At 38.7% G+C, this 27,567-nt stretch overlaps 1 protein-coding gene across 1 annotated transcript in view; it reads left to right on the top strand.

Moving 5' to 3' along the window:
* The window catches only part of CCDC171 (coiled-coil domain containing 171), a 368,650-nt gene extending 341,683 nt beyond the window's left edge, over nt 1-26,967 (top strand). The window contains 1 exon segment of the mRNA XM_036856768.1: nt 24,502-26,967. Within this exon segment, the coding sequence (XP_036712663.1) occupies nt 24,502-24,723 (222 nt within the window). The 3' untranslated portion in view covers nt 24,724-26,967.
* The last annotated feature ends 600 nt before the right edge of the window (nt 26,968-27,567 follow it).

Genomic DNA, 27,567 nt, shown 5'->3' with positions numbered 1-27,567 from the left:
GTCATGACGTTGCAGCAGCCTGAGGCGCGCTGTGCGTTCTCCCGGGGAAGTTGTCCCTGGATCCTGGGACCCTGGCAGTAGCGAGCTGCACCGGCTCCCGGGAGGGGCTGTGTGGAGAGTGACCTGTGCTCGCACACAGGCTTCTTGGTGGCGGCAGCAGCAGCCTTAGCGTCTCCTGCCTGTCTCTGGGGTCCGCGCTGTTAGCAGCGGCTCGCGCCCGCCTCTGGAGTTCGTTTAGGCGGCGCTCTGAATCCCCTCTCCTTGCACGCCGCGAAACAAAGAGGCAAGAAAAAGTCTCTTGCCTCTTCGGCAGCTGCAGACTTTTTCTCGGGCTCTCTCCCGGCTAGCTGTGGTGCGCTAACCCCTTCAGGCTGTGTTCACGCCGCCAGCCCCAGTCCTCTCCCTGCGATCCAGCAGAAGCCCGAGCCTCAGCTCCCAGGCCCCGCCCACCCCGGCGGGTGAGCAGACAAGCCTCTCGGGCTGGTGAGTGCTGCTCGGCGCCGAGCCTCTGTGCGGGAATCTCTCCGTTTTTCCCTCTGCGCCCCTGTTGCTGTGGGATCCGCGCTGATAGCTGCGGCTCGCGTCTGTCTCTGGAGTTCATTTAGGCGGCGCTCTGAATCCCCTCTTCTTGCGTGCCGCGAAACAAAGAGGCAAGAAAAAGTCTCTTGCCTCTTCGGCAGCTGCAGACTTTTTCCCGGACTCCCTCCCGGCTAGCACCGAAGCCCGAGCCTCAGCTCCCAGCCCCCGCCCGCCCTGGCGGGTGAGCAGACAAGCCTCTCGGGCTGGTGAGTGCTACTCAGCACCGATCCTCCGTGAGGGAATCTCTCCGCTTTGCCCTCCGCACCCCTGTGGCTGCGCTCTCCTCCGTGGCTCCGAAGCTTCCCCCCTCTGCCACCCGCAGTCTCCGCCCACGAAGGGGCTTCCTAGTGTGTGGAAACCTTTCCTCCTTCACAGCTCCCTCCCACTGGTGCAGGTCCCGTCCCTATTCTTTTGTCTCTGTTATTTCTTTTTTCTTTTGCCCTACCCAAGTACGTGGGGATTTTCTTGCCTTTTGGGAGGTCTGACGTCTTCTGCCAGCGTTCAGTGGGTGTTCTGTAGGAGCAGTTCCACGTGTAGATGTATTTCTACTGTATCTGTGGGAAGGAAGGTGATCTCCGCGTCTTACTCTTCCGCCATCTTGCCCCCTTCCCCCAGTACTTTTCTTTTTGGCCTAAATACTTTTCTTATTGAAGCCCCCTTGTGACCAAGAGAAAGTATCTTCCAGGTAAAGGCACAGTCTGTAAATGTGAAACAGAACAGGGCTTATGGATATATATGTGGTTTTCAAGCCAGAGGGTTGATAAAGAGCAGGAAGAGGAGGAGGAGGAGGATTAGCTAACATTTATCCAGTACTTTCCATGTGTGAACCAACATTCTCAGAACTTAATATGTGTTAATTTACTTAATACTTACAACACTCCTGTGGTTATATATTATTTTTTGTACTATTATCTCCATATTATACAGCTTACTAGGTGCTGAAGCAAAGATTTGAACACAGACAGTCCAACTCAAGAGCTCATTCACAGTGGCTGGGTTTGGGGGCCCTGGAGTAGGATTATTCAGTTCCTGGCTTCACCTCTTGCTAACCGTGTGAACCTGGTTCACTTAACAGCCTCTTCAAGAGTGCTTCAGTTTCCTCATGTGTAAAAATGAGGATAATAATAGCTTCTCTTTCTAGGCTTGTATGAAGATTAAAAGTAAGGATACCTATAAAGTCCCTGCTATTATGATTAATGCCATTTCTATCATGTTCTAACCGATTGAGCGTAGAATTATAATTTTTACCTGTTCCCAGCGTAGGAAGGAACCACCAAGGCGTCAGAGTAACTCCCCTATTCTAGGCAGAGCGCTGGAGTTAGCATTAGAATGCCTTCTGATTGGCATTTTTGTATCTTTGCCTAAAATCATCTTATTTAGTTAGGTTTCAAGATACATTGTTAAATGCCTGGCTTATTGATGGCAGGAGGACATAGCAGCTTCATATTTTAATACTTTTCTTTCCTGAATACAGGGGTTTTATTTCGTAGGTTATAAAATTAACATTTTAATCTGTCTCATTTATTTGCATAAATAATATCCTATTGTAATACAATTATGTTTATTTAAAAAGTGAAAAACATGATCCTAGCAAATCAAGCTGCTTTGGGATTTGGGAGAGACAATAAATTGCTATAACATGAATTTGAATAATGGAACAACAACCCATGTGTATCACCATTGTTATAAACCATTTCTGCATGTATTTATTAGAAAATTATAGTTGCACATATATTATAGAAATTCTGAGACCTTAATGTTCACAGACATTAAAAAATTTCTTTCATAGGGTGTTTGTGGAACTTTTGGATAAAAGCTTATGTTTATCATGGCGTCATTTAATACACTTTAAAAATACCCTACTGCTTTCTGAATATTTTGTTTGTAAACAAAGTAAAAAAAAATTTGAAAGTAAAATATTCAGCAATTGGAAATGAAGGGGAAAAAGTTTAGTTCACTTTAAGATATAACTAGGCCTCAAAAAATATTTGCTCCATTTGCTTAGTAACATTTGAAGGCTAAACATATAGCTTTAATGAGAGGTGATGTTCATGAACAATGACTTTTAAAAGTTAACAGGGCTTAGGAAATCCACGAGTTTTTGCTGAACTAATATTTAAGCTATTATTTAAAACAGTCTGAAGTAGAACTACATAGGTGCCTAAGCCCAAAATTAAAACAATAATAACCCTAATTCATTCCTTCTTATGTTGTTAGTAGGTGGGATGGTAGGCTGAATAGAGTCCTCTAGAAAACTGATGTTCACTCAGAACCTCAGAATGTAACCTTTTGTGGAAATAAGGCCTTTGCAGATATAATCAGTTAAATTAAGATGACTTCATACTGGATTAGAGCAGGCTCTAAATCCAATGACCAGTGTCCTTTTAAGGGGAGACACACAGAGAGACAGAGAGGGTAGATGGCCATGTGGAGACAGAGGTAGAAATTGGAGTGATGCAGCGCCAAACTAAGGAATGACAAGGATTTCCAGTAACCACCAGAAGCTAGAAGAGACAAGGAAGAATTCTTCCTTAGAACCTTTGGAGAAAGCACGGTCCTGTTGATACCTTGACTTCAGACTTCTAGCCTCTAGAACTGTTAGAGAATACATTCTGTTGTTTTTAGCCACTGAGTTTGTGGCAATTTGTTATAGCAGCCCTAGGAAACTAATATAATTGGTAAGTTTACTATGGGGTTTAGTTTTATAAAAGGCATTACTTAGGGTAGCTATAGACTGAAATTGAATCAAAAAGTGTGGCAAATTTTTGTTTATACTTCAAATACTAATAATTTTTTAAAATTGCAAAGGATAATTCTGTTTTTTGATGTCTTTACTTAAAGGATATACAATATTTAATAAAACATGGCCTGTTATTTTGTATGCATTTCAGCCCAGGAAGTACGCCTATATTTTATCAGTCCAAATTCCTCCTCTGGTTAAGATGTTCAATAGCTTTGAGATAGAAAAATGTAAAGCTATTTTCAGGGAAAAAAATTAAAATCATTTTGAATGGTATCCAAGTAGAACCTTCATTTCAAATAAACCTTTTATTCACATTCCTTAAAAATTCTGTAAATAATGAGATTTCCCTCATATTGGATAAGCAAGCCATTGAATTTCCATTACTCTAGGAGGTGGATCAAAAAAGATCTTGCTGTGATTTATGTCAGAGTGTTCTTCCTATGTTTTCCTCTAAGAGTTTTATAGTGTCCGGTCTTACATTTAGGTCTCTAATCCATTTTGAGTTTATTTTTGTGTAGGGTGTTAGGGAGTGTCCTAATTTCATTCTTTTACATGTAGCTGTGCAGTTTTCCCAGCACCACTTATTGAAGAGACTGTCTTTTCTCCATTGTATATCCATGCCTCCTTTGTCATAGATTAGTTGACCATAGGTGCGTGGGTTTATCTCTGGGCTTTCTATCTTGTTCCATTGACCTGTGTTTCTGTTTTTGTGCCAGTACCATATTGTCTTGATTACTATAGCCTTGTAGTATAGTCTGAAGTCAGGGAGTCTGATTCCTCCAGCTCCGTTTTTTTCCCTCAAGACTGCTTTGGCTATTCGGGATATTTTGTGTCTCCATACAAATTTTAAGATTTTTAGTTCTAGTTCCATAAAAAATGCCATTGGTAATTTGATAGGGATTGCATTGAATCTGTAGATTGCTTTGGGTAGTATAGTCATTTTCACAATATTGATTCTTTCAATCCAAGAACATGGTATATCTCTCCATCTGTTGGTATCATCTTTAATTTCTTTCATCAGTGTCTTATAGTTTTCTGCATACAGGTCTTTTGTCTCCCTAGGTAGGTTTATGCCTAGGTATTTTATTCTTTTTGTTGCAATGGTAAATGAGAGTGTTTCCTTAATTTCTCTTTCAGATTTTTCATCATTAGTGTATAAGAATGCAAGAGACTTCTGTGCATTAATTTTGTATCCTGCAACTTTACCAAATTCATTGATTAGCTATAGTAGTTTTCTGGTGACATCTTTAGGATTCTCTATGTATAGTATCATGTCATCTGCAAACAGTGACAGTTTTACTTCTTCTTTTCCAATTTGGATTCCTTTTATTTCTTTTTCTTCTCTGATTGCTGTGGCTAGGACTTCCAAACCTATGTTGAATAATAGTGGTGAGAGTGGACATCCTTGTCTTGTTCCTGATCTTAGAGGAAATGCTTTCAGTTTTTCACCATTGAGAATGATGTTTGCTGTGGGTTTGTTGTATATGGCCTTTATTATGTTGAGGTAGATTCCCTCTATGCCCACTTTCTGGAGAGTTTTTATCATAAATGGGTGTTGAATTTTGTTAAAAGCTTTTTCTGCATCTATTGAGATGATCATATGGTTTTTATTCTTCAATTTGTTAATATGGTGTATCACATTGATTGATTTGCGTATATTGAAGAATCCTTGCATCCCTGGGATAAATCCCACTAGATCATGGTGTATGATCCTTTTAATGTGTTGTTGGATTCTGTTTGCTAGTATTTTGTTGAGGATTTTTGCATCTATATTCATCAGTGATATTGGTCTGTAATTTTCCTTTTTTGTAGTATCTTTGTCTGGTTTTGGTATCAGGGTGATGGTGGCCTCATAGAATGTGTTTGGGAGTGTTCCTTCCTCTGCAGGTTTTTGGAAGAGTTTGAGAAGGACGGGTGTTAGCTCTTCTCTAAATGTTTGATAGAATTCACCTGTGAATCCATCTGGTCCTGGACTTCTGTTTGTTGGAAGATTTTTAATCACAGTTTCAATTTCATTACTTGTGATTGGTCTGTTCATATTTTCTATTTCTTTGTGGTTCAGTCTTGGAAGGTTATACCTTTCTAAGAATTTATCCATTTCCTCCAGGTTGTCCATTTTAATGGCATAGAGTTGCTTGTAGTAGTCTCTTAGGATGCTTTGTATTTCTGTGCTGTCTGTTGTAACTTCTCCTTTTTCATTCCTAATTTTATTGGTTTGAGTCCTCTCCCTCTTTTTCTTGTTGAGTCTGGCCAATGGTTTATCAATTTTGTTTATCTTCTCAAAGAACCAGCTTTTAGTTTTATTGATCTTTGCTATTGTTTTCTTTGTTTCTATTTCATTTCTTTCTGCTCTGATCTTTATGATTTCTTTCCTTCTGCTAACTTTGGGTTTTGTTTGTTCTTCTTTCTCTAGTTCCTTTAGGTGTAAGGTTAGATTGTTTACTTGGGATTTTTCTTGTTTCTTGAGGTAGGCTTGTATAGGTATAAACTTCCCTCTTAGAACTGCTTTTGCTGCATCCCATAGGTTTTGGATCGTCGTGTTTTCATTGTCATTTGTCTCTAGGTATTTTTTGATTTCCTCTTTGATTTCTTCAGTGATCTCTTGGTTATTTAGTAACGTATTGTTTAGCCTCCATGTATTTGTGTTTTTTACGTTTATTTCCCTGTAATTCATTTCTAATCTCATAGTGTTGTAGTCAGAAAAGATGCTTGATATGATTTCAATTTTCTTAAATTTACTGAGGCTTGATTTGTGACCCAAGATGTGATCTATCCTGGAGAATGTTCCGTGCGCACTTGAGAAGAAAGTGTAATCTGCTGTTTTTGGATGGAATGTCCTATAAATATCAATTAAATCTATCTGGTCTATTGTGTCATTTAAAGCTTCTGTTTCCTTATTTATTTTCGTTTTCGTTGATCTGCCCATTGGTGTAAGTGGGATGTTAAAGTCCCCCACTATTATTGTGTTACTGTCGATTTCCTCTTTTAGAGCTGTTAGCAGTTGCCTTATGTATTGAGGTGCTCCTATGTGGGGTGCATATATATTTATAATTGTTATATCTTCTTCTTGGATTGATCCCTTGATCATTATGTAGTGTCCTTCCTTGTGTCTTGTAACATTCTTTATTTTAAAGTCTATTGTATCTGATATGAGTATTGCTACTCCAGCTTCCTTTTGATTTCCATTTGCATGGAATATCTTTTTCCATCCCCTCACTTTCAGTCTGTATGTGTCCCTAGGTCTGAAGTGGGTCTCTTATAGACAACATATATATGGGTCTTGTTTTTGTATCCATTCAGCAAGCCTGTGTCTTTTGGTTGGAGCATTTAATCCATTCATGTTTAAGGTAATTATCGATATATATCTTCCTATGACCATTTTCTTAATTGTTTTGGGTTTGTTTTTGTAGGTCCTTTTCTTCTCTTGTGTTTTCCACTTAGAGAAGTTCCTTTAGCATTTGTTGAAGAGCTGGTTTGGTGGTGCTGAATTCTCTTAGCTTTTGCTTGTCTGTAAAGCTTTTGATTTCTCCATCAAATCTAAATGAGATCCTTGCCGGGTAGAGTAATCTTGGTTGTAGGTTCTTCCCTTTCATCACTTTAAGTATATCATTCCACTCCCTTCTGGCTTGTAGAGTTTCTGCTGAGAAATCAGCTGTTAACCTTGTGGGAGTTCCCTTGTATGTTATTTGTCGTTTTTCCCTTGCTGCTTTCAATAATTTTTCTTTGTCTTTAATTTTTGCCAATTTGATTACTACGTGTCTCGGCATGTTTCTCCTTGGGTTTATCCTGTATGGGACTCTGCGCTTCCTGGACTTGGGTGGCTATTTCCTTTCCCATGTTAGGGAAGTTTTCGACTATAATCTCTTCAAATATTTTCTCTGGTCCTTTCTCTCTTCTCCTTCTGGGACCCCTATAATGCGAATGTTGTTGCATTTAATGTTGTCCCAGAGGTCTGTTAGGCTGTCTTAATTTCTTTTCATTCTTTTTTCTTTAGTCTGTTCCGCAGCAGTGAGTTCCACCATTCTGTCTTTCAGGTCACTTATCCGTTCTTCTGCCTCAGTTATTCTGCTATTGATTCCTTCTAGTGTAGTTTTCATTTCAGTTATTGTATTGTTCATCTCTGTTTGTTCTTTAATTCTTCTAGTCCTTGTTAAACATTTCTTGCATCGTCTCAATCTTTGCCTCCATTCTTATTCCGAGGTCCTGGATCATCTTCACTATCATTATTCTGAATTCTTTTTCTGGAAGGTTGCCTATCTCCACTTCATTTAGTTGTTTTTCTGGGGTTTTATCTTGTTCCTTCATCTGGTACATAGTCCTCTGCCTTTTCATCTTGTCCATCTTTCTGTGAATGTCAGTTTTGTTTCACAGGCTGCAGGATTGCAGTTCTTGCTTCTGCTGTCTGCCCTCTGGTGGATGAGGCTATCTAAGAGGCTTGTGCAAGTTTCCTGATGGGAGGGACTGGTGGTGGGTAGAGCTGACTGTTGCTCTGGTGGGCACAGCTTAGTAAAACTTTAATCTGCTTGACTGCTGATGGGTGGGGCTGGGTTCCCTCCCTGTTGGTTGTTTCGCCTGAGGCAACCCAACACTGGAGCCTACCTGGGCTTTTTGGTGGGGCTAATGGTGGACTCTGGGAGGGCTCACGCCAAGGAGTACTTCCCACAACTTCTGCTGCCAGTGTCATTGTCCCCACGGTGAGCCACAGCCACGCAGCCACCCCCCACCTCTGCAGGAGACCCTCCAACACTAGCAGGTAGGTCTGGTTCTGTCTCTCCTGTGGTTACTGCTCCTTCCCCTGGGTCCTGATGTGCCCACTACTTTGTGTGTCTCCTCCAAGAGTGGAGTCTGTGTTTCCCCCAGTCCTGTCGAAGTCTTGCAATCAAATCCCACTTGCCTTCAAAGTCTGATTCTCTTGGAATTCCTCCTTGCGTTGCTGGACCCCCAGGTTGGGAAGCCTGACGTGGGGCTCACAACCTTCACTCCAGTGGGTGGACTTCTGTGGTATAAGTGTTCTCCAGTCTGTGAGTCACCCACCCAGCAGTTATGGGATTTGATTTTGCTGTGATTGCGCCCCTCCTACCGTCTCATTGTGGTTTCTCCTTTGTCTTTGGATGTGGGGTATCTTTTTTGGTGAGTTCCAGTGTCTTCCTGTTCATGATTGTCCAGCAGCTAGTTGTGATTCTGGTGTTCTCACAAGAGGGAGTGAGAGCACGTCCTTCTACTCCGCCATCTTGGTTCAGGCCGAGAGGATCACTATATTGTTCATGAACAATTTTTATTCTTTACATCATCCTGAAATGAAACAATAATCAAAAAGAATACCTAATTATTCCTTTACCATGCATTTATTACCTGCTATGTGCTATGTACTTTGCCAGGTTCTAAGGATGTTATAGTAAGAATAATAACAACAACAAGCAGTATTTATTGAATGCTTACTATGTGCCAGCCACTGTGCTGAGCACTTTATGTATATTACTAATTTAATCCTAATTGTCCTATCTAAGGTGGGTTATTATCTCCTCCTTTCAGAGGAAGAAACTACCAGTGTAGAGTCCAAGATTCGAACCTAGGCAGTGTGAACCCAGAGTCCTCACTCTTAAGCTTTGTATTATATTACACCCTTAATAGGATGAGATAAGAGACCTTCTGTCAGAGATCTGAAGGTTTTTGTGAGAAGACAGACATATACGTGAATACTTGTAATGAATTGTGATAAGTCATAATAAAGAAGTCCAAGTGAGAAGTGAGAATCACCTGTGTGAGGGTAGTAACAGTGGAGATGGAGAAGGATTAGGCTGTGGCCAGATATAGATGGAAACATTGACAGGACTTAATGAATAAAATGGATGCTGGGTGGTTTCCTAATTGCCCAGCAATTCAGTTAGGATCTATCCCTGCCTTGAGCTTCTGGTAAGAAGTGAGCAGTGTTCAAAACAACAAGTAAGCATTTTATGTAGAGAAAGATTTCCTTCAGTTTGAAGGCATGTCACAGAAACACTGCTACTTACAGACTTGACTCCAGAAGCTTCGAGAGTCATCTCAGACTCATATAGGATGGCAAAGTATACTTAAACTCTACTTTGCTTGGTGTAAAGTAGTGGTGAATCTCTACTAGCATTAGTTCATAGTGCTGGAGGCTAGAATTCCCATTCCTTTAATTAGATTTTCAGCTTTGATTACTGATAAGGTACTTGGAATTGAAATTGTAACTCTATCTTGGTAATAGCTACAAGAATCTGCATTTGGATGTCAATAATGAAGGGTCCTATCATAAAGTGACTTTTTTTGGTGGCCTGTTCATCACATGGCTTAATAAATGCAGGAAACCAAAGGCGGTACAATTTATATTACTTTTCTTTTTCTTTACGTAACATTAAGAAAATAATTTTCAGATCTCCAGCGTGCAAATAAGTGAAAACTGATTATATGCTTAGGTCTGAATGTATTGGGAGATGAGAGAAAATGTGTAAATTATTCAGATCATTTTTCAAAATAAGTATAAGAGTTTTTATTTCTTAGCCAAACGTATTTTCAAGTACAATGTATTTCATCTGAAAGGCTAAGTAGCATGACAAAAATTTATAGAAAAATTGTTGAGTTTGTCAAAAAAGTATATTTTTATGAGCAAAGGCTAAATTCCATACTCCTGAATTGTGCCTAGACCTTTCTGCTCTTACTTGTCAAATGCTTTTTCTATCCCAGGTCATCTTTATACAATCCTATTTTTTGTGATATAGTGTAAAAACAACCGTAAATTGATTGCTAGTCAATATTAAGTTTTGATAACCTACAAATCATATCTTCCTCTCAAAAGGGCCTAAGGAACTGATTTGAAATTTAACTTTAGTCATCTAGAGGTCTGTTTTTGAGCAGCTTAGTGCATCACTGTAATATTTCCTAGATTCCCGTCCAATTCAATAGATGGAATGACTAAACTGTAGTCATCCTAGTTCTGAGCTCACGAGCAAGGAGAAAGTAGTTAAACATCTTGCTGTATGTGAGCAGTGCGAGGGCAGGCAGACACTGTGCACCTTGACCACCTATTATGAAGCTTTTTGCTGCCGTGTCAAGTGAAAGCGAGCTAATTGGGTGAAGCTGTGGAGCATGTTAGGGGCCTGGTAGAGGGTTGCTGTCTGACAGCTGAATGTCAGCAAGAGCCAGTCAAGTGTAGCTGAGAGACAGAGACCTGTCACAAAGTTCCTGCAGACTGGAGCACAGTTAGGGAGCTGAAATACGGTTCCGTCTCACTTTCTCCCTCATTGAATCCAAGCACCTTAAAAGATTTTCCACAGTATGTGTCAAGTCTTGTTCTCTAAGCTGTTTCCTGGAACTGTCCTGCATTCAAATGATTGAACAAAAGATGCTAATGTTTAGCAAAGTGAATGTAAATTCCCTCTTTTCCCCTTTTCTGCCCAAGCAGATAGACATTCAACTCAAAGGAAACTTTGAAGGTTTACATCAAACAATTAGATTGCCTCCAAAGTTAGCTGATAATAGAATCTTTTTCTCAAGAGAGTATAAAAATTGAAAATTAAAGCAAGCGGATAAGCAATGCATTTTTCTCTGATATAGAAAACCTAGCTCAAGAGAGCTAGGATTCTGGCCTGGGTGTCTTGTGAATGGACACTTGCCAAGGTAACTGTCCTCTTGTCTTTTTGTCCCAGGCTTCTTTCCTTCATTTTCAGAGCGGCCTAAGGTGAAATGCTGTAATGACACTCATCAGAAAGCTGGGAAAGATAAACACAGAAAGGAACAGTGAGGTTCCTTCTGAAACTTTGGACACTTTAGAAAGGAGAAATCAGAGAAAGTTAGAATTAAAGAATGAAAATTAGGGCTTCCCTGGTGGCGCAGTGGTTGAGAATCTGCCTGCCAATGCAGGGGACACGGGTTAGAGCCCTGGTCTGGGAAGATCCCACGTGCCGCGGAGCAACTGGGCCCGTGAGCCACAACTACTGAGCCTGCGTGTCTGGAGCCTGTGCTCCGCAACAAGAGAGGCCGCGATAGTGAGAGACCCGCGCACCACAATGAAGAGTGGCCCCCGCTTGCCGCAACTAGAGAAAGCCCTCGCACAGAAACGAAGACCCAACACAGCCATAAATAAATAAATAAATAATTTTTAAAAAAAAATAAAAATTAAACTTTGTGAAGTAAAAATATTTTTCAGAGAGAGGAACGTTTTATATCAAAACATGCCCTCCTGTTGGCTTTCTGTGGAATATGGATTAGAAGCAGTCCATTCGGTGAACAATACGCAAATGTACGGCGTGCCTGCGATGTGCCGGTCACTAGTCAAGCCACTGATAATACACAAACCAACAAACAAACGAACTAGCCTGTGCCTCCAAGGAAGGGACACTCCAAGGCAGCACTGACCATTAGGACTTACTGTGATGGTGGAGACATGGCTTTTGAGCACATGGAGGGCAGCTAGTGTGACTGAGGAACTCTAATTTTTAATTTTACATTAAATTAAACTTTAATTAATTTAAAATTAAACAGTTACATGTGGCCAGTGGCTAGTGTATTGAACACCACAAGTTAAGCAAACAGCAGATTGTGACGCTATGCTATTATAAAAGCAGTACGTGTGGGATGTTTCGATAATGCAAAGAAGGGGCACGTAACCCAAATGTGGGGAATTCGAAGGCAGGGGAAGTTTGAGGGCAAGGTGATACCTGAAAACTGTGAAAGCTGTGAAAACTGTCAAAGCCTGAGGAAGAAGTCTCCTTTTAAATAGAAAAAGCAGCGTGAAACAAAGTCTCTGAGATAGGAGAAGGCAGGACTTTCTTCAGGATCAGTGTTCTGATTAGTACTGGGGGGCAAAGGTGTCTTATGAGAAATTGCCTTAATGTAATGGTAGCCACTGAGTACTCTACCAAGCAGGTTATCCCAGAGGTCACAGAAGAGGAGGTCTCACAGACGAAACTAGGATCCTCAGATCACGTGGTTTCAATCTGTCGATAAAACACACAGTGAGAAGTGGACGGTAGGGAGCCAGCAGGGAGACGGACCATACTCCCTGATGCCTTGCTTTTACGGTGTTCATATGACCTCTCTCTCGGCTACATTAGCCTTCTCCATTCTTTGTGAGGTTATGAGGACCAGGGTGGAGGTTTGAGAAAGGAGGATTGGGTGACCAAATGTGCCTGGGACCACTTATCCACACTTGCCTTGACAAATACTCCTGGCCAATCGCTGTAGCTTGCCACTTAGGTAGCTGGACAGCTTTGGGTTTTATCTGTAGTCCTGGGGGCAGTTTGAGGATGACATTAGCCTAGAGGTGACCCATCTCTCCCTCTTTCCTTCCCTTTCTATCTGTAAGTAGCCTGTCCTACAGGGTACTAATTTACAATCTATTCCTATCGTGTGGATTCTGCCTCTGTCTGACACTACCGGCTGATTCATTCTCTGTGCTTAACACTTATTATGAACTCATAATACATAACATCTATCCTATTTTTTCTCGTCTTCAAGAGCAACTTTGAATATTCTCAAATAATAAGCATGTATACAATAACGCAGACATGAAGTAGGAAATAGAGATAAGCCTGAAGGGATGACTTGTTTGCAAAAATTAAAAGTGCCTTTATAGGCTAGAGAAAGTGACAAGGCACTTAAATAACTGACGAAAAATTTTAGTAAAGAGCTTTGAAACCTGTGTCAAAATCATTGTCTTGTGGATACCCTACCCTGAACCTGAGCTGCGTTTCAAAGTCAAGGCCCTTGTGAAAAAGTGGTGTGCAGGCTCTTCGGGAGTTAATGTGAGCGAGGGCTTTGGTGACAGTTGAAGGACTAGCAGAGGTTTTGTGGGCAGGTGCCCAGAGGCGGCGATGGGAAGTGGAGTGAACGGCCTAGTGCTTCTCCTCCGTGCAGGCCTAGGGACTGGCATCTGGAAAGAGATGCCTACAGGTGGAAGCTGAAAGAAATGTTTTATGACAGACAGCGCGAGACACTGGGTTCCAGTCAGAGTTGCTACAGTTTTCAGATGACAGAGAGGGAAGGGTGGGTGTAGGGCCAGTGCTGTGTAGAGATGTCACCCATATGGCACTGTGAGCCCCTCTAATATGTTGGAGGCAGAGCCTGATGGAGGGATTGCAGGCACCCAGCAACTCTTGATGGGGAGGTTGAGGTCATGTGTAAGCAGGTCAGGGAAGAACCAGGGAAATATGACTCATTACTGGGACCTTATTTGTGTCCATGGAACAATGCATCTGGCAAACTCTCAGTGCCATTGTGCATCAAAACGTAACACTAGGAAAACAGCAGTTGTGTGGTTTTAGAGCATTGAGAAAATTATAATTTAAGGAGAACTGGCTCAGGACACAGGTAGTTAAGGATAGGGTGAACTCTCTAAGGGCAGAGAATTTTTTTGGTGTGTAATTCACTGCTGTCCCAGTACCAAGAACAGTGTCTGACACATTATAGGCACTTGTAGTTAATTCTTTGATTTTATTCTTTTAATAGATATCTATTAAAAGAATTAATGAATAGAGCTAATTTAGGATACTAATGGTGAGTGTGGGTTTAGGTATGCTTTATGCCTTATGCAGCCATGGGGAAAGTCTATCATATGGAATTGGTCATGTAGGGAGCAGATTCTTGAGATGTAACCTATAGCTATATTATTTTGGAATTTTGTGGTTGCTGCATTATTCTCACAGTTCAATAAGATGTTCTCGCTAGAGATAGGTTTGGTTTGAGACTGCTGGAAATGGCCTGGTTCTATCAGAAGTAGCATTCCTGTCTATCATGTAAAGGAAATGTCATTGCCAGCTAAGTGGTTTGTTTTGGAACATACTTCCCAGTGCTTGTTGTAATTTGAAGGCATTCCACACATGTGAACTCCAGATCACATGATTTGTCTTATTTCTGAAGTGCCCCTCTCTCACTGAGAAATAGAGAGGCCACATTCTTTCAACTGGATATAACCAGTCCCTCCAGAAAGGCCCAGCTGTGGCCCTGGTCAGAGGGTCAACAGCCCTGGAGAATATAGGACTGATTCCTCGGGTGGTCAGTGGGGGAATCAAGACTGTTTGCAACATCTCATGAAGAATTGCTGGGGATTCGAGGTGTGATATAGTGGAGTAATGAGGGAACGTGGTTTAAACCAGCAGTGGAAAGGAGGGGCATGGAAAAAATGGGTTTCAACTTTTAAAATGTGAATTTATTGCTAATTTTGTTGAAATATGTGACTGACAGATACAGTGTTAGTAAGATTTATGAAAATCGTCTTTCAAACACCTTTAAATTTTAGATGATTTTTCCTTCCTTCTGCCCCCTTTACCTGAGTGCATGTCAGTAATTCCACTCAGAGAAAAACATGCTGCTAAAAGGTCTGAGTTTACAGCTTCCAGATTATTACTGATTTTTGACATTGGATAAAAAGGGCTTATAACTTTAAGAGGAAATTCTTCAGTAATGAAAAAGTGGTCAGCAAACTTTTGCCTAATAGTTCCCAGAGAGAGGGTGACACGTGTACATTCTGACCACAGAAGTTGTAGTTTGGCAGCTGGAAGTGCTATTTGGAGTAAAATGAAGGCACACAAGTTTTAAGTAGCCACTCTACATAAAGAGCTGCGTTTGTGCAGAGTAGAGGTACAAGTTATTTCATAAAATTATTTGTGTATGTGTAGACTTAATGTCAGATTTTGGATATGAGTTAGATAACTGAAAATGTTGAAATAACAAAGTGTTCTCAGCTAAATTAAAATCCAATTTTCAGAACTTGCAAAACACTTGGTTCAAAACCTCCCCTCTGAGACCTTTAACAAACCAATTACATTTCATTTTGACCACACAGTTCAGAGTCCTAACTATACTAAAATATGGGTTTCAGTATATACAAAATTAGTCTTTTTTTAATGAAGGGGTTTTAGTTACGAAAGTAAGGCATGCTTGTTGTAGATAATTGGAAAATACAGAAGTTTAGGGAAAAAAATTCCTACAATGTCAGTACCTCACAAAAGTATCATATGTAATTTTGCACGTCTCCTCTTCACTCATATAGTCTTGCTCAGGGGTAGGCAAAGCACAGCCTGTGGACCAAATCTACTTGCCACCTGTTTTTGTATAGCCTGCGAACTAAGAATGGTTTTTATATTTTTAAATGTTTGAAAAATGAATCAAAAGAAGATTAATATCTCTCGATGTGAAAAATATGTTAAATTCAAATTTCAGCGTTCATAAATGCACTTTTATTGGAACATGGTCAGACTAATTCATTTACATATATTGTCTATAGTTGCTTTGGGGCTTACAACAGCAGAGTTTAGTACTTGCAACAGAGAGCATATGGCTTGCAAAGCATAAAATATTTATCTGATCCTTTACAGAAAAAGGCTTCTGACCCCTGGTCAAGCTTAAGCATTTGTGCATGTTATCCAACCGTTTATAACTATAAATTTTACAGCCATATAATACTCCATCAAGTGGCTATAGCTTACTTAAATGTAATTCTGTTGTTGAATATGGGATTATTTCCAATTTTTGTCTGTTATTAATATTAGTAAACTAATCATAAATGGAATTGTTGGGTCAAATGGTATTAACTATTTCAAGACAGTTGCCAAGTTATAGTCCAAATGGTTCTATCAATTTATACAATCACTAGCAATTTATGAATACCTGTTTTATAATGCCTTCACTAAAACTTAGTATCATAATCTTTTAAATCGAATTTTGATTGGCAATAAACATCTCATTTTCCTTTACAGTTTTGATTACTCTTGGCGGTTACCATTTTTCCCATTTATTTGTTAATCAGCTGTATTTTGACCTCTCTGAACTGCCAGTTCATAGCCTTTGTTCATGATTCAGTAGTTTTAAAGATAAAAAACATGGAAAGAAAATTTTGGCCTTTCAAAGCTTTTTCCTCATAATGCACGCTCGAATTTATTCCCTTTTTCTAAAAATAATTAACAGTTTTCTTGTGATTCCCTTTCCAGAAAGAAAAAAAGATATGTGTATGCATGTATGTGTTTATACCTTTTTTTTTTTTTTGGTCACTCCACACAGCTTATGGGATCTTAGTTCCAGATCAAGGATCGAACCCAGGCCCCCTGCAGTGGAAGCGTGGCATCCTAACCACTGGACTGCCAGGGAATTCCCTATACTTATTTTTTTTTAATGCAAATGGGTTCTTTCTCTTTACACACACACACACACACACACACACACTGTCTTGAACCTTCTTTTTTCACTTGGACATATTTCTACATCAGTACTTACATATTTACATCAGGTTTGAAAATTGTTATATGATCTGGTTGTATCATACTTCACTTAAATAGCACTCAGTTGATGGACCCTTTAGTTTCATTTATAAAATGTTTTTCTAAAAAAATGCTTCAATGAATACATCTGTATGCTCATCTTGGTGAGCTTTTGTGAGTGTAGCCATAGAAAAAATGCCTAGCAGTAGAATTGCTGGATCAAAGGCAGGTACAATTTAAGTTTTGTCTTCCTGAAAGGTTGCACCAGCGTACAGCCCTGCCTACGTGGTAGGAATTTGCCTGTTTCCCTCTCTTAGCAATGGGTATCATCAGACATCTAAATTTTTGGCTATCTGATAGGTGAAAAGTAAGCTTTCATTGTCATGTTTTGTGTTGCATTTCTTTAATTATGAATGAGGTTTAGCTCTTTTTCATATGTTTATTGGTTATTGTATTTCTGCGTCCTCCACCAAACAGCCAATATATATCTGAGGCGGAGGCTGTCAGTGGCTTCCTGATCTCTTTTCTCTTTTCTTTGTAACAGAACCTCTGACTATTACCCAGGCCATTCAGGGGGGAAAAAGCTACATATTTCAGACTCCCCTGAACTAAGTTGGCCATATGACTAAGTTCTGGCCAATGGGGTGTAAACAAAAATACTCTGATTTTAGGAAGTGTTTTCACATGTAAGTGATACCTCCTCCTTTACTCCCTCCTTCTTTCTTCTGGCTAGAATGCAGATATAATGGCTGGAACTTGAGCAACCATTTTGGACCCTGAGGTGGAAGCTACATACTGAGGCTGTGGAGCCCAAGATAGAAGCAGTCTGGATTCCTGGTAGCTTCATAGAGCCATATCAGAGAGAAATAAACTTCTATCTTATTAAAGCCACCAACATTTTGAGTTTTCTGTTACAGCTGAACCCAGTATTAATAAATACACTGTCCCGAGCCTATTTTCTAATTAGGTTCTTCTTTTTCTTGATTTGCATGAGCCTTTTGTAAACTAAGAAAGTCACTCTATGGCTATCATGTGTGTTGCGTATATTTTTATCAGCTTGTCATTTCAGTTTTGCAATGGCATTTTTCTGTATAGTGTGCTTAAGTTTTTATTTATTCAATTTTGTCCCTTTTTTATATACTTGAGTATATGGATATATTTACGTTTCATATTCTCTCTGTGTTTGTTTGAAAAGATACATTCTTAAGATACAGGGGAAAAATGGTCTCTTTTGCATTTTCTGGCCATTTCTTGCATTCTCTACCGTCAGGTATACCAGAATTGTCAGGAAAGGAGCAGACTGGGAGCACGGGTGTGTGAAGGAAAGTAGGAAAAGAAAGAACAAAAGCCATCTGGGAAAATTCTTTGACTCTTTTTTCCAACCTCAATCATGTCAGGAAATCTAAACATCTAAGAGAAGAAAATGGGAATTGTTATCTTGTCAGGCATAAGACACCTTCAAAGTAATTTAAAATTAAAGCTTAAATGTTCTAGTGTAATTTAAAACTTCAGCGCTGAGTTTTATCTCTGAATATAACAACACATAAGCTTCTTTGGTGAAAGGGCTAGAACTTTTATTTTATGTAAATGTCATAAAATCTATTTATTTACTCCAGTACCATGGACATTCAAATGGACTATGAGAAAATATATTACCAAAAATATAAACATCTACTTTTAATCTCTAGTACAATGTATGTGCTTTTATTTTCCAGTTTCACAGAGATTTGTTGAGCCCTTACTGTCTTTATGAAGCAGCTCTGGATATAAATAAGCCTGAGGCCACGTCTTCTTTGGGTGGCATGATAAGGTAGTGGCCAAGCATAAGGGGAGAAGAATCATGGATCAAGAATCATGTCCCTTTTCACCACTGACCAAGCGTCTGTGCAACGTGTAGTAGTTTTTTCCCACTCTTGTGAGCCCTAGTTCTTCGGCTGTGAAATGGGGTAATAATAGTACCTTCTCATTGAGTGGCTTTGAGAATTGAGATAATGCCTATAAAGCTAAACCTAGCACAGTGCCTGACATATATGTTCACACACGTTAGCTATAATTAAAAACTTGGAATTTATTATCACTTGAGAAGAGTAGAAAGAGAGGTGAAGGGGAGCTACTGTATGTTATGCGTTTTTGTGTATATTATTTCATTTAATTCTTATAACAACTCCATGAGGGATGATTCTTCTTATGTTATGGATAGGATGCAGGCTCACACAGGTTAAGTAACATGTCTAAGATCACATAGTGAATACATGGCAAACTGAAGTTTGGAACCCGAGGCCTCTTCAGTTTCAAAGCCCATATTCTTTCCACTATACTGTGCTACTTTTAATTGCGACATAATGTGCATATACATGAAATAACCAAATATCAAACCAAAACCATGAAGTAATAACATGAGTGGTTTGTTCATTCATTCATCAGTTAGAAATCTTATTTCCAGATACTCTGCTAAGTGCTAGCAATACAAAATCATGATTACATTACACTAGGTGCTCTTGTTTTCTGGGGGGATAAAAATATACAAATAAGTGAAAATAGAAAAATAAATATTCATGAAGGAATGCCAACATGTGATTGAATATAGCAGCCAACTGTAGTTGGGGAAGGGTGGGGCAAGGATCTGGAAAGGCCTTACAAGGAGGGGAACCTTGACAGAGTCTGAAAGGTGGAGAAGGCATTTACCCCACATAGGGTAGAAGTGTATCCCAGACAGTGGACAGACCGGAGGCAGGTGTGAACTATGGAACATCATATTTCCTGACTCACAAGTTCCATGTAACCAGATTACAGAGTACAAGTGAGGAAATGCTAGATGAGGCTGGACAAGGAAGTAAAGCGCTTGTGAACCAGGCTGCACACAGCTGCAGTGTCACATGGCAACGGGCATGCCTGTAAGGAAGCCTGAAGAATCAAAGCCATAATCCAGTTAATCTACCGCATTAACTATGTTGTTGAGGCTGAAACTGAACCAGTCTGTCTTAAGAGCTTTGGCTCTTGAACCAATGCTGAATGTCTGCTTGAGGACTAAATTGTTGTGGTGTGAATCAAGTTGATAATTAATGTCTTCTACCTCTCTTTTCTGATTTGTTTCTGCCTCCATATTGCCCTTCCTTCTTGATCTCTAGGTACCCAGACCTCTCAGGTTGTTTTCTTCTATCTGGAGACTCCTTTACACTGCTCTGCTGACCGACTCACATATCCCCACCTAGCCTATCTTGTTGTCACTGAGCTAAAGAGCCAAACTGGTCTGTACTAAGATTTAATAACTTATGGAGAGAGGAATGCATAAAATATTTCTACAGCTTTGGCATTGGTAACTAAAGGTTAGAATTGATAACTACAAGGAATAAATATTTAATGATGTGGTAGCAGGTGTATATATGTATATGTGTATATATATATACACACATATATATGCATATTAGCAAGTATATGTGTGTAGATATATTTATCAGGTACATGTATATGTGTGTGTGGATGGATGGAGAGAGATAGATAGATAGACAGACAGACATATCTCAGGTACATAACTGAGCATTCCTCAAGAGAAGACTGTATATGTAATTATTGTCAACTTGGTTTGTCTGCATAAACTGCAGCACCCTGTGAGGCCAGCACAGCAGAACTGGAAAACAGACAGGTAAAATTTGGTTAACTAACTTGAAGTATTCTGTGTTCTGAGTACTAAGACTCTAGTGGTAAGAACATATTAGGAGCTAAAGTAGAAATGGCGAGGGGGCCTCATTGTAAGGCCCTCTTGTGGGTACTTTGATTCCTTCATCAGTTTATGTAGAGCTGCACACTCTACTTAAAATCAGTCAATAATTTACAGGGCTTAAAACATCATCATGGAGGTCGAAGTAATGAAAAATGTATCAGAATTTAATTGCATGTAGCCACATCATCTAAACTGTGGCTAATTTTGTCATCTCTTTGGCTATTTTTAAGAACCATGTGCAGTATGTATTCCTTCCCCTTAAGAACGGCCCATCCATATCCCCTCAAAATCTTAAGAATTATGTTTGGGAACTCTGATTTCTGGGTTACATTATTCACAAAAGTTAGGTGTTAACCTTATATCATATGTCATCACGGGTTGGAATCATGGTGGACCTGTAGAACTTCAGAGCTGGAAAGAGTCTAGCTCCTCATTTTATAGGCAAGGGAAGTGAGAACTAGGAAGACTAATTCACTTGCCTAAATGACCCAGCTAGATTACAGCAGAACTGGGAGGGAAAAATATAGTCTTCTGATCTCCAGTCTAATACTCTTTCCATCATACTATGTGACTGGCATAATCTCCTTGCAGTACTATTCAGGCTTACTAAATCACATCACTCCTCATTTTTTATAATACTAGATTCTAGAAGACTTAACTTGATCATAAATGCTACACAGGAGACAAATGGCTTAGTGTCACTGTTTCAGAAGCCTTGGTCTGCAAAGTAGCTTTGATTTATAGATAGTTTATTGAGTCATTATATTATTATTACACTAATGCTTTATTTATTTTTGTTGTTGAAAAAAACACCCTTAGAAAATGAAGATATTAAAGTCTTGAAAAATGGTTAATGGACATGTCTAATTACTGTATTTCATAAGATTTCTAAAATGCAGAAATTTAGTAGACACATTTTGTATTGTGAATACATATTTAGCTGATGGACTATAACAGTTCAAATAGAATCATTTACAGCTTATTGAGTAAATAAAAGTGCCTCCATAAAGATTCACATGACACCTAGCTTTTATTTAAGGTAACTGATTTCTTTTGTAAAAATTGCTTAAATTTGGATTTACATGAAAGACTACCAGAACACCTCAGCAGTTTAAAAAGTAGCTTAAATGACCACAGATTTAAAATATAACATCAGATGGTAAATATTCACTTTTTTTAAAATAAATTTATTTATTTTATTTATTTATTTTTGGCTGTGTTGGGTCTTCGTTGCTGCGCAAGGGCTTTCTCTAGTTGCGGCTAGCGGGGGCTACTCTTCGTTGCGGTGCGTGGGCTTCTCATTGCAGTGGCTTCTCATTGCAGAGCACGGGCTCTAGGTGCGCGGGCTTCAGTAGTTGTAGCTTGCAGGCTCTGGAGCACAGGCTCAGTAGTTGCGGCGCACGGGCTTAGTTGCTCCGCGGCATGTGGGATCTTCCTGAACCAGGGCTTGAACCCGTGTCCCCTGCCTTGGCAGGCGGATTCTTAACCACTGTGCCACGAGGGAAGCCCTGAATATTAACTTTTAATGGTCTCTGATAAAAAGTTATTTAACTCTCTTTTACTCTCTGTGTTATATTAAAAGTGTTATGATATATTTCTGAATATTATTTGTAACGAGAAAAATAGTTCATATTTACTTGTTATTTTAACATCCTATTTTCAAATCAAGATTTCACCAGAATTCTTGCTGGTTTGTTTTTAAGCTATTAAGTGACTTAAAATCAAATTTTATCCTATTTCATGAAAAAGATTATTTTCTAGCAGTGTATGAAGTGTAGCAAATGACCTCAGTAACAGAAAAATAATTGTTTTCATTTACACAAAAGTAAGTCTGTTTACTTGATGGAAGGCCTATCTTTTGAGGGGTGCAAGTCTTGAAAGAAATCTCTTTTTTAAGGTTATTTCCCATGTTTAGGACATAAAGTCAGAAGGCAGTATGCAAAAAGTGAGACTCTGACTTGAAATACTAGAGAAATAATACCCCATTCCAAGGTTATTTGGTCAAAAATGTTATATTAGATTTAAAAAAATGCTTTCAGACAACATGGTGGAAAATAGACATTTGAAAGAGTAAGATCAGAAAAGGCAAAAGAGGGGCCCCTTTGTAGAGTTCCAAGATCCACTGACTATATTAAGGGGAGATGGGCAGTTAGAGACCTTCCCTGAAGGATGTGTAACGAGTTAGGTTGATGGACTCATAAGAAAAGAAAAGGAAACTTCAAGTACAGAATATAGATTTGAGTAAAATATATATCCATCTATCTAACACTGCAAAACAGGCATGGCTGGTCAGTTTGGCACAGTTGCCTTTCTCTAGTCTAAAGCATCAAGAAGAAAATACTCTCAGAGAATAGGTGACCTTCCTTGGTCTGATTCTGCACACTCCTCTCTTTTCATATATAGTTTTTTTAGACCAGAACTTGAAGTATTTATAAAGATGTAACAACAAAATTTTGAAGGCTGCCTGACAATATTTTTTATCATAATAAATAGTATGATTTTTATCTCCTGCTCTTCCATTATTCCTCTCGCCCCTAAGTCTGGCAGAATCAGTTAGTAGATGGCATTGTAGTCTTTACAGCAGCAAAATCAATCAAGTAATAACACTGCCAATTCAGATACGCGGCTAAAAAAAATCACCAAAGATGGTTCTAGCAGCAGGAAAAGTGCAGGAATCTATACCTCGAGCCTCTGATGTAATGAGATGCCTCTGTTCTGGTTCTGAACTGATAGGCTTAGGCCCAGCATTAAGGTTCTGCAAGTGAAACCTCATCGGTGCTTCTAATCAGGGTCAACACAAGACCTCAGGAGTTCTTTTCCTTCTGCAAGGATAAGCTAAATCCTCTCCTTCATAAAGCCATTCAAGTGGTCATTTTAGGTGAGTTTTTTTTTTTTTTTTTTTTTGACTTCCAGCAGAACAAGAGATGATTTCCGTCAGCTGTAGGCTTGCAGTGGAGTATCAAGAAATCAAAAGAACGGAGATCAAAGAAAATTGCTGAACTAGGTGTTAGATGCAGCCATTGATTTTTCTCCAGTTGCAGTTTAAAAAAAATCCACAAAAATGGTAACACATACAACAGTTGAATTTCTAATACGTTCCTAAAGCCAGAGATAGCTTCCTTCTTGTTTTCACATGTAGAAACGGTTTTGTGTAACATGACATAATAAAGCAGATCCTTAGAGTTCACGCTATTTTGTTGTCAAAACCATGAGAATCTACCAAAAAGATGTTTGTGTGTTTTTTAAAAAAACTCTGCAGTATAAAAAGTGGTTTTTAGTGGAGACACTTATGACTAGACTTATCTCAGCAACATTTATTTGCTGGGAATGTGGAAAACTCTGATATACAATTGATTACTATTTTCCTACTATCTATAAAAGCCATAATATAACACCTATCTGCTTTACTGGTAAAACTTCATTTATGTTAAAGGTTAACTACTGTTTACTGGTACTACTTAAGGCTTAAATTATAGCTTCAACAAAATATTCTGTTTTTAAGTACTTAATGAGTGTGTGGGTTTCTTAAGTTTGATTTCCAGTAGTTTCTGGGTAACTGTAATGTTTTAAAATATGTGACAAATTGTTTTCATGTTGCACTCCCATATTTGATATATGATTTCCAAATACTCGTAACAGAAACAGTCGTTATTAAAACAGAGTGGTGGCAGTATTATTAAAGGTAAAGACAAAAAGTTCATCTCACTGGCATTTTATACGTTGGTGTGCTGTTTTCTATAGGGCACTAGGATTAACTTGTTTTCCTTTGTGCTATGTTGTTCAATTAAATAAGTCAGGCTGATAACTTAAAAAACATAAATATCCATAGTTCATTTTCTAAGCAGTCTAATCTCCCAATTATATAGCATATATTATATAGCATAATGAGAAAACATTATTAGCATTGGTTTCTGTAATTTGCCAGCGGATGGAAGCAGAGGTAAAAATGCCTGATTGCACTGACCCTTTGATTCAATAACTTGATAAAAGTTTTATACCAAGTTTTAGTGTCTAGGCAAACACCTGATGTCCTGACAAGTTTATGATATAGAACAAATGAGGTTCAATCACAACTTGGAAAATAATTTCATATTTATGTATTATCATATAGATTATTTAAGTGGCAGTTTCCACCCCATTCCATATTACAGTGATTCTTAGTCCACTTCTCTGTTTATGGTTTCAGAGTCTGTTTAAGAGTTTTCAATTCTATGTTTATTATTCTTTTCTTTTTTATATCATAGACAGGATCACGAGACCATTCAAATCTCTCCATTCCTTCAAGAGCTGCTCTTCCTGCTGACACAATTGATGTTGGGGATATTTTGCCATTGAAAGCTGAACCTGACACAGCTTACACTTTCTTAAAGGAGACACTTATAAATCCTGCGCCCCTGTCGTCATCTCACTCCTCTCCAGTGATGATGTCTGCTACTGCCGAGAGACCAGCTCAGATTGGATTATGACTTTATGAAATAAAAAGGATGCAGGAAGAGTTAACAGTACAATTAAAATTGTTTTGAAGGGGGATTTTCTTATCAGTTGAATTTTGTTTCAGCACAAGTGGCTGTGGGTTTTTAAAAATTGTGTGATACCTTGATGTGTGCAGGTATCTATGTCTCCTTGAATAATGAAATAACCAACTTTTTTTTCCCTCTAAGTTTTATTTATTATCACAGTTGCTCATTTTTATGTAACATATTTTTAAATGTTAAAGAATGACACATTTTGGATAATTTCCTTCAGACTTAAAAAAAAAATCAATAAGCCATTTTAGTCTCTATCTATCAAAGTTGTTTCATACTTGTCTATTTTAAAGCAGGACTGCAATACTTTAATAGGATTGAGAGAGCTATTTGAAATGTATGCCAATGATTCCTGTCATTTCATGGCAGCCCTGCCATGGTTCACTGAGCCCCCTCTTCTCTCTTGTCAGCTCAACTGAAGACAAGCATTTAGTTGCAAACTTTAAGCAGGTTGTGCAAAACAGAAATGATGTGACTGCTTCTCCTCCTGCACAATAATGTCACTCCTGGTCAATGTGAGAAGGTCAGGTTGCTCCGTGTAAAGCTACATGATACCACTTGCCCATTTGAACAAGTTAAGTTAACTGCTGAATCTGGTCCCTGCAGGCACTGAAAACTCATCCTTTTATCAAGCCTGCATTTGATAAGAAAGTAGAGCAGTTGTGCTGGGAAGATGTCTGTGGTGTGTTTAGGCACTTTTTAAGGACAGTTCCCACACCAGTACAGCAGGTAATATATTTTGTATAAGCTGAAAAACTTCAAGGTAATGGCTGTTTTGACCTTCAAAATAGACTCCTTTTTTGTTTGTGTTGTTGGTAGGACCCAAGAGTGACGCCCATCTTTGATGCTGACAGAATTTAAAACAAGGCCATTGCCCTGCATTTTCTGCCTTGTAGCACACAAAAGTAAAATTGTATGTCAGGCCGAGATGTCGGGGAGCTGACAAGATGCCCCAGTGACATTTCAGCTAGAAAGAGCAAGTGTCTTGCAACCAAGTGGTCAAATATCAAATAATAGGTCAAGCAGGAAGGAGCTGAGTTCTAACCACAAAGAGGTTTCTGGTAACTTACTTGACAAGCTTTTGGGTGCTTTGTGGCTTGACAAAGTGATGTTCTGTTGGGTATCGCTAGGCAGACTGTTCTTTATTGCCTTCAGAAGATCAGACATTGACATTGATTAAACTCTTTAACCCTTAAAGGTTAAATCCTTGCAGTTTGCATCATGGTAAGTGAAGAACAAAAGGATATTTGTAATTTGTATTTGTTTTTGTCTTAATCGTTTAACTCCCCAGTGATATTAACTTCTGATGTGAATGGTGCTTCTTGACAAAGAATTTTAATACAAAATCCATATTTTGTATTACTTTTCATTTTTGAGTTCTTCATTATGGATGCATTAGAGAATAACAGTATGTATTATGGAATCTGTATTGTCTTAACTTCACAGTGACATTTGATTCAAATATACCCAACTTCTAAGAATTTTTTTTTATTGGACTTGGTAAATAAAATTGGTGTACTGTCTGTGTATTAGCCAAATCAACCAAGTGACTTATACCATCTGAGATAACACAGCACTATTACTGTCATACTGTGCAGCACAATACTATTTCTCATAGTACTGGGACAGTATAATAGGCTTTATATAAATCTTTAGAAAGCTGTTTCTGTGAAGTGAAATTAATCTTTAACCAAATTTCTCTACTTCTTTCCTTGGAGTTCTTTTTATTAACCATTCTGTGTTTTGAATATTAAAGAATATGCCCTGTAATATAATATGACATGTATGAAATTCAACTTGAAAATTTATTGTAACACAGAAAATGCTATTGTTTTTATATGGATCATAGAATAATTCCTGCACATTTCAAAATGCTTTCCTCTGCCGTTCCATATAGTGATTAAGATATTGCCCATATAGAAATCAAATACAGTTTTTTAGTTCATGTGACATCATTGAGCTTCCACTTCTCACACTGCAGAAAAACAGTGTTACTTTACATCACTTATATGTCTGGTTTGTGTGTGTTATGTTTGTGTTAAATCTGTTTTCAGATCCTAGTAATTTAAGGGGAAGGAGCACCTTTGTAAACTTCGCCTTGGACAGACCTTGGTCTTCTTGCCTTAATTTTACAATCTGTTGATGGGATAACACCAGAAATAAATGTATATGTCTCTCCATATATGGGAGTATCTGATTTTACAGATAAATTTTATACAATAAATTCTGAACTATAAATTCAAAAAGATTATTAAATCAAATCAAAGCACGTCACGTTTATAACCAACTAGATGCTAAAGGCCATAGAGACTGAAGGATGAGCCTTTTGAGTGATCATTAGTACTCACTACCAAATATAGTAATTTTTATACCGTATGCTTTTTTCCCCAGAAGTCAGACCCAGCAGGAGGAGAAGATTTAATGACACATCCTATGGAGATCTGAGAAACTCTAGACTGCTTCCGAGCTCCTCAGTGACCAGTGGCTGCATATTTGAGATCTGTGTTGTGTTGACAAGGACGGTTGCTCTATCAGCTTCTTTACTTCCTTAAGAATGATGTATAAAGTAGACTTCTCCGGAGAACAACTTCAAATATTTTTGGAGGGGAAAGGAAGTTTTACTTTACACCTTAGTATGTAGATTTTCTTACCTTTTGTGATCTAGAAAAATACTTGTATTATCCATCACTATCAAAGGGATTCTTTTTTTTTTTTAATTTATTTTATTTATTTATTATTTTTGGCTGTGTTGGGTCTTCGTTGCTGCACGTGGGCTTTCTCTAG

The sequence above is a fragment of the Balaenoptera musculus genome, chromosome 6, assembly GCF_009873245.2.
Source record: "Balaenoptera musculus isolate JJ_BM4_2016_0621 chromosome 6, mBalMus1.pri.v3, whole genome shotgun sequence".
In the NCBI taxonomy this organism is placed as follows: domain Eukaryota; kingdom Metazoa; phylum Chordata; class Mammalia; order Artiodactyla; family Balaenopteridae; genus Balaenoptera; species Balaenoptera musculus.
The sequence above is the reverse complement of the archived record's forward strand: the minus strand, read 5'-3'. Positions and strand labels throughout refer to the sequence as shown.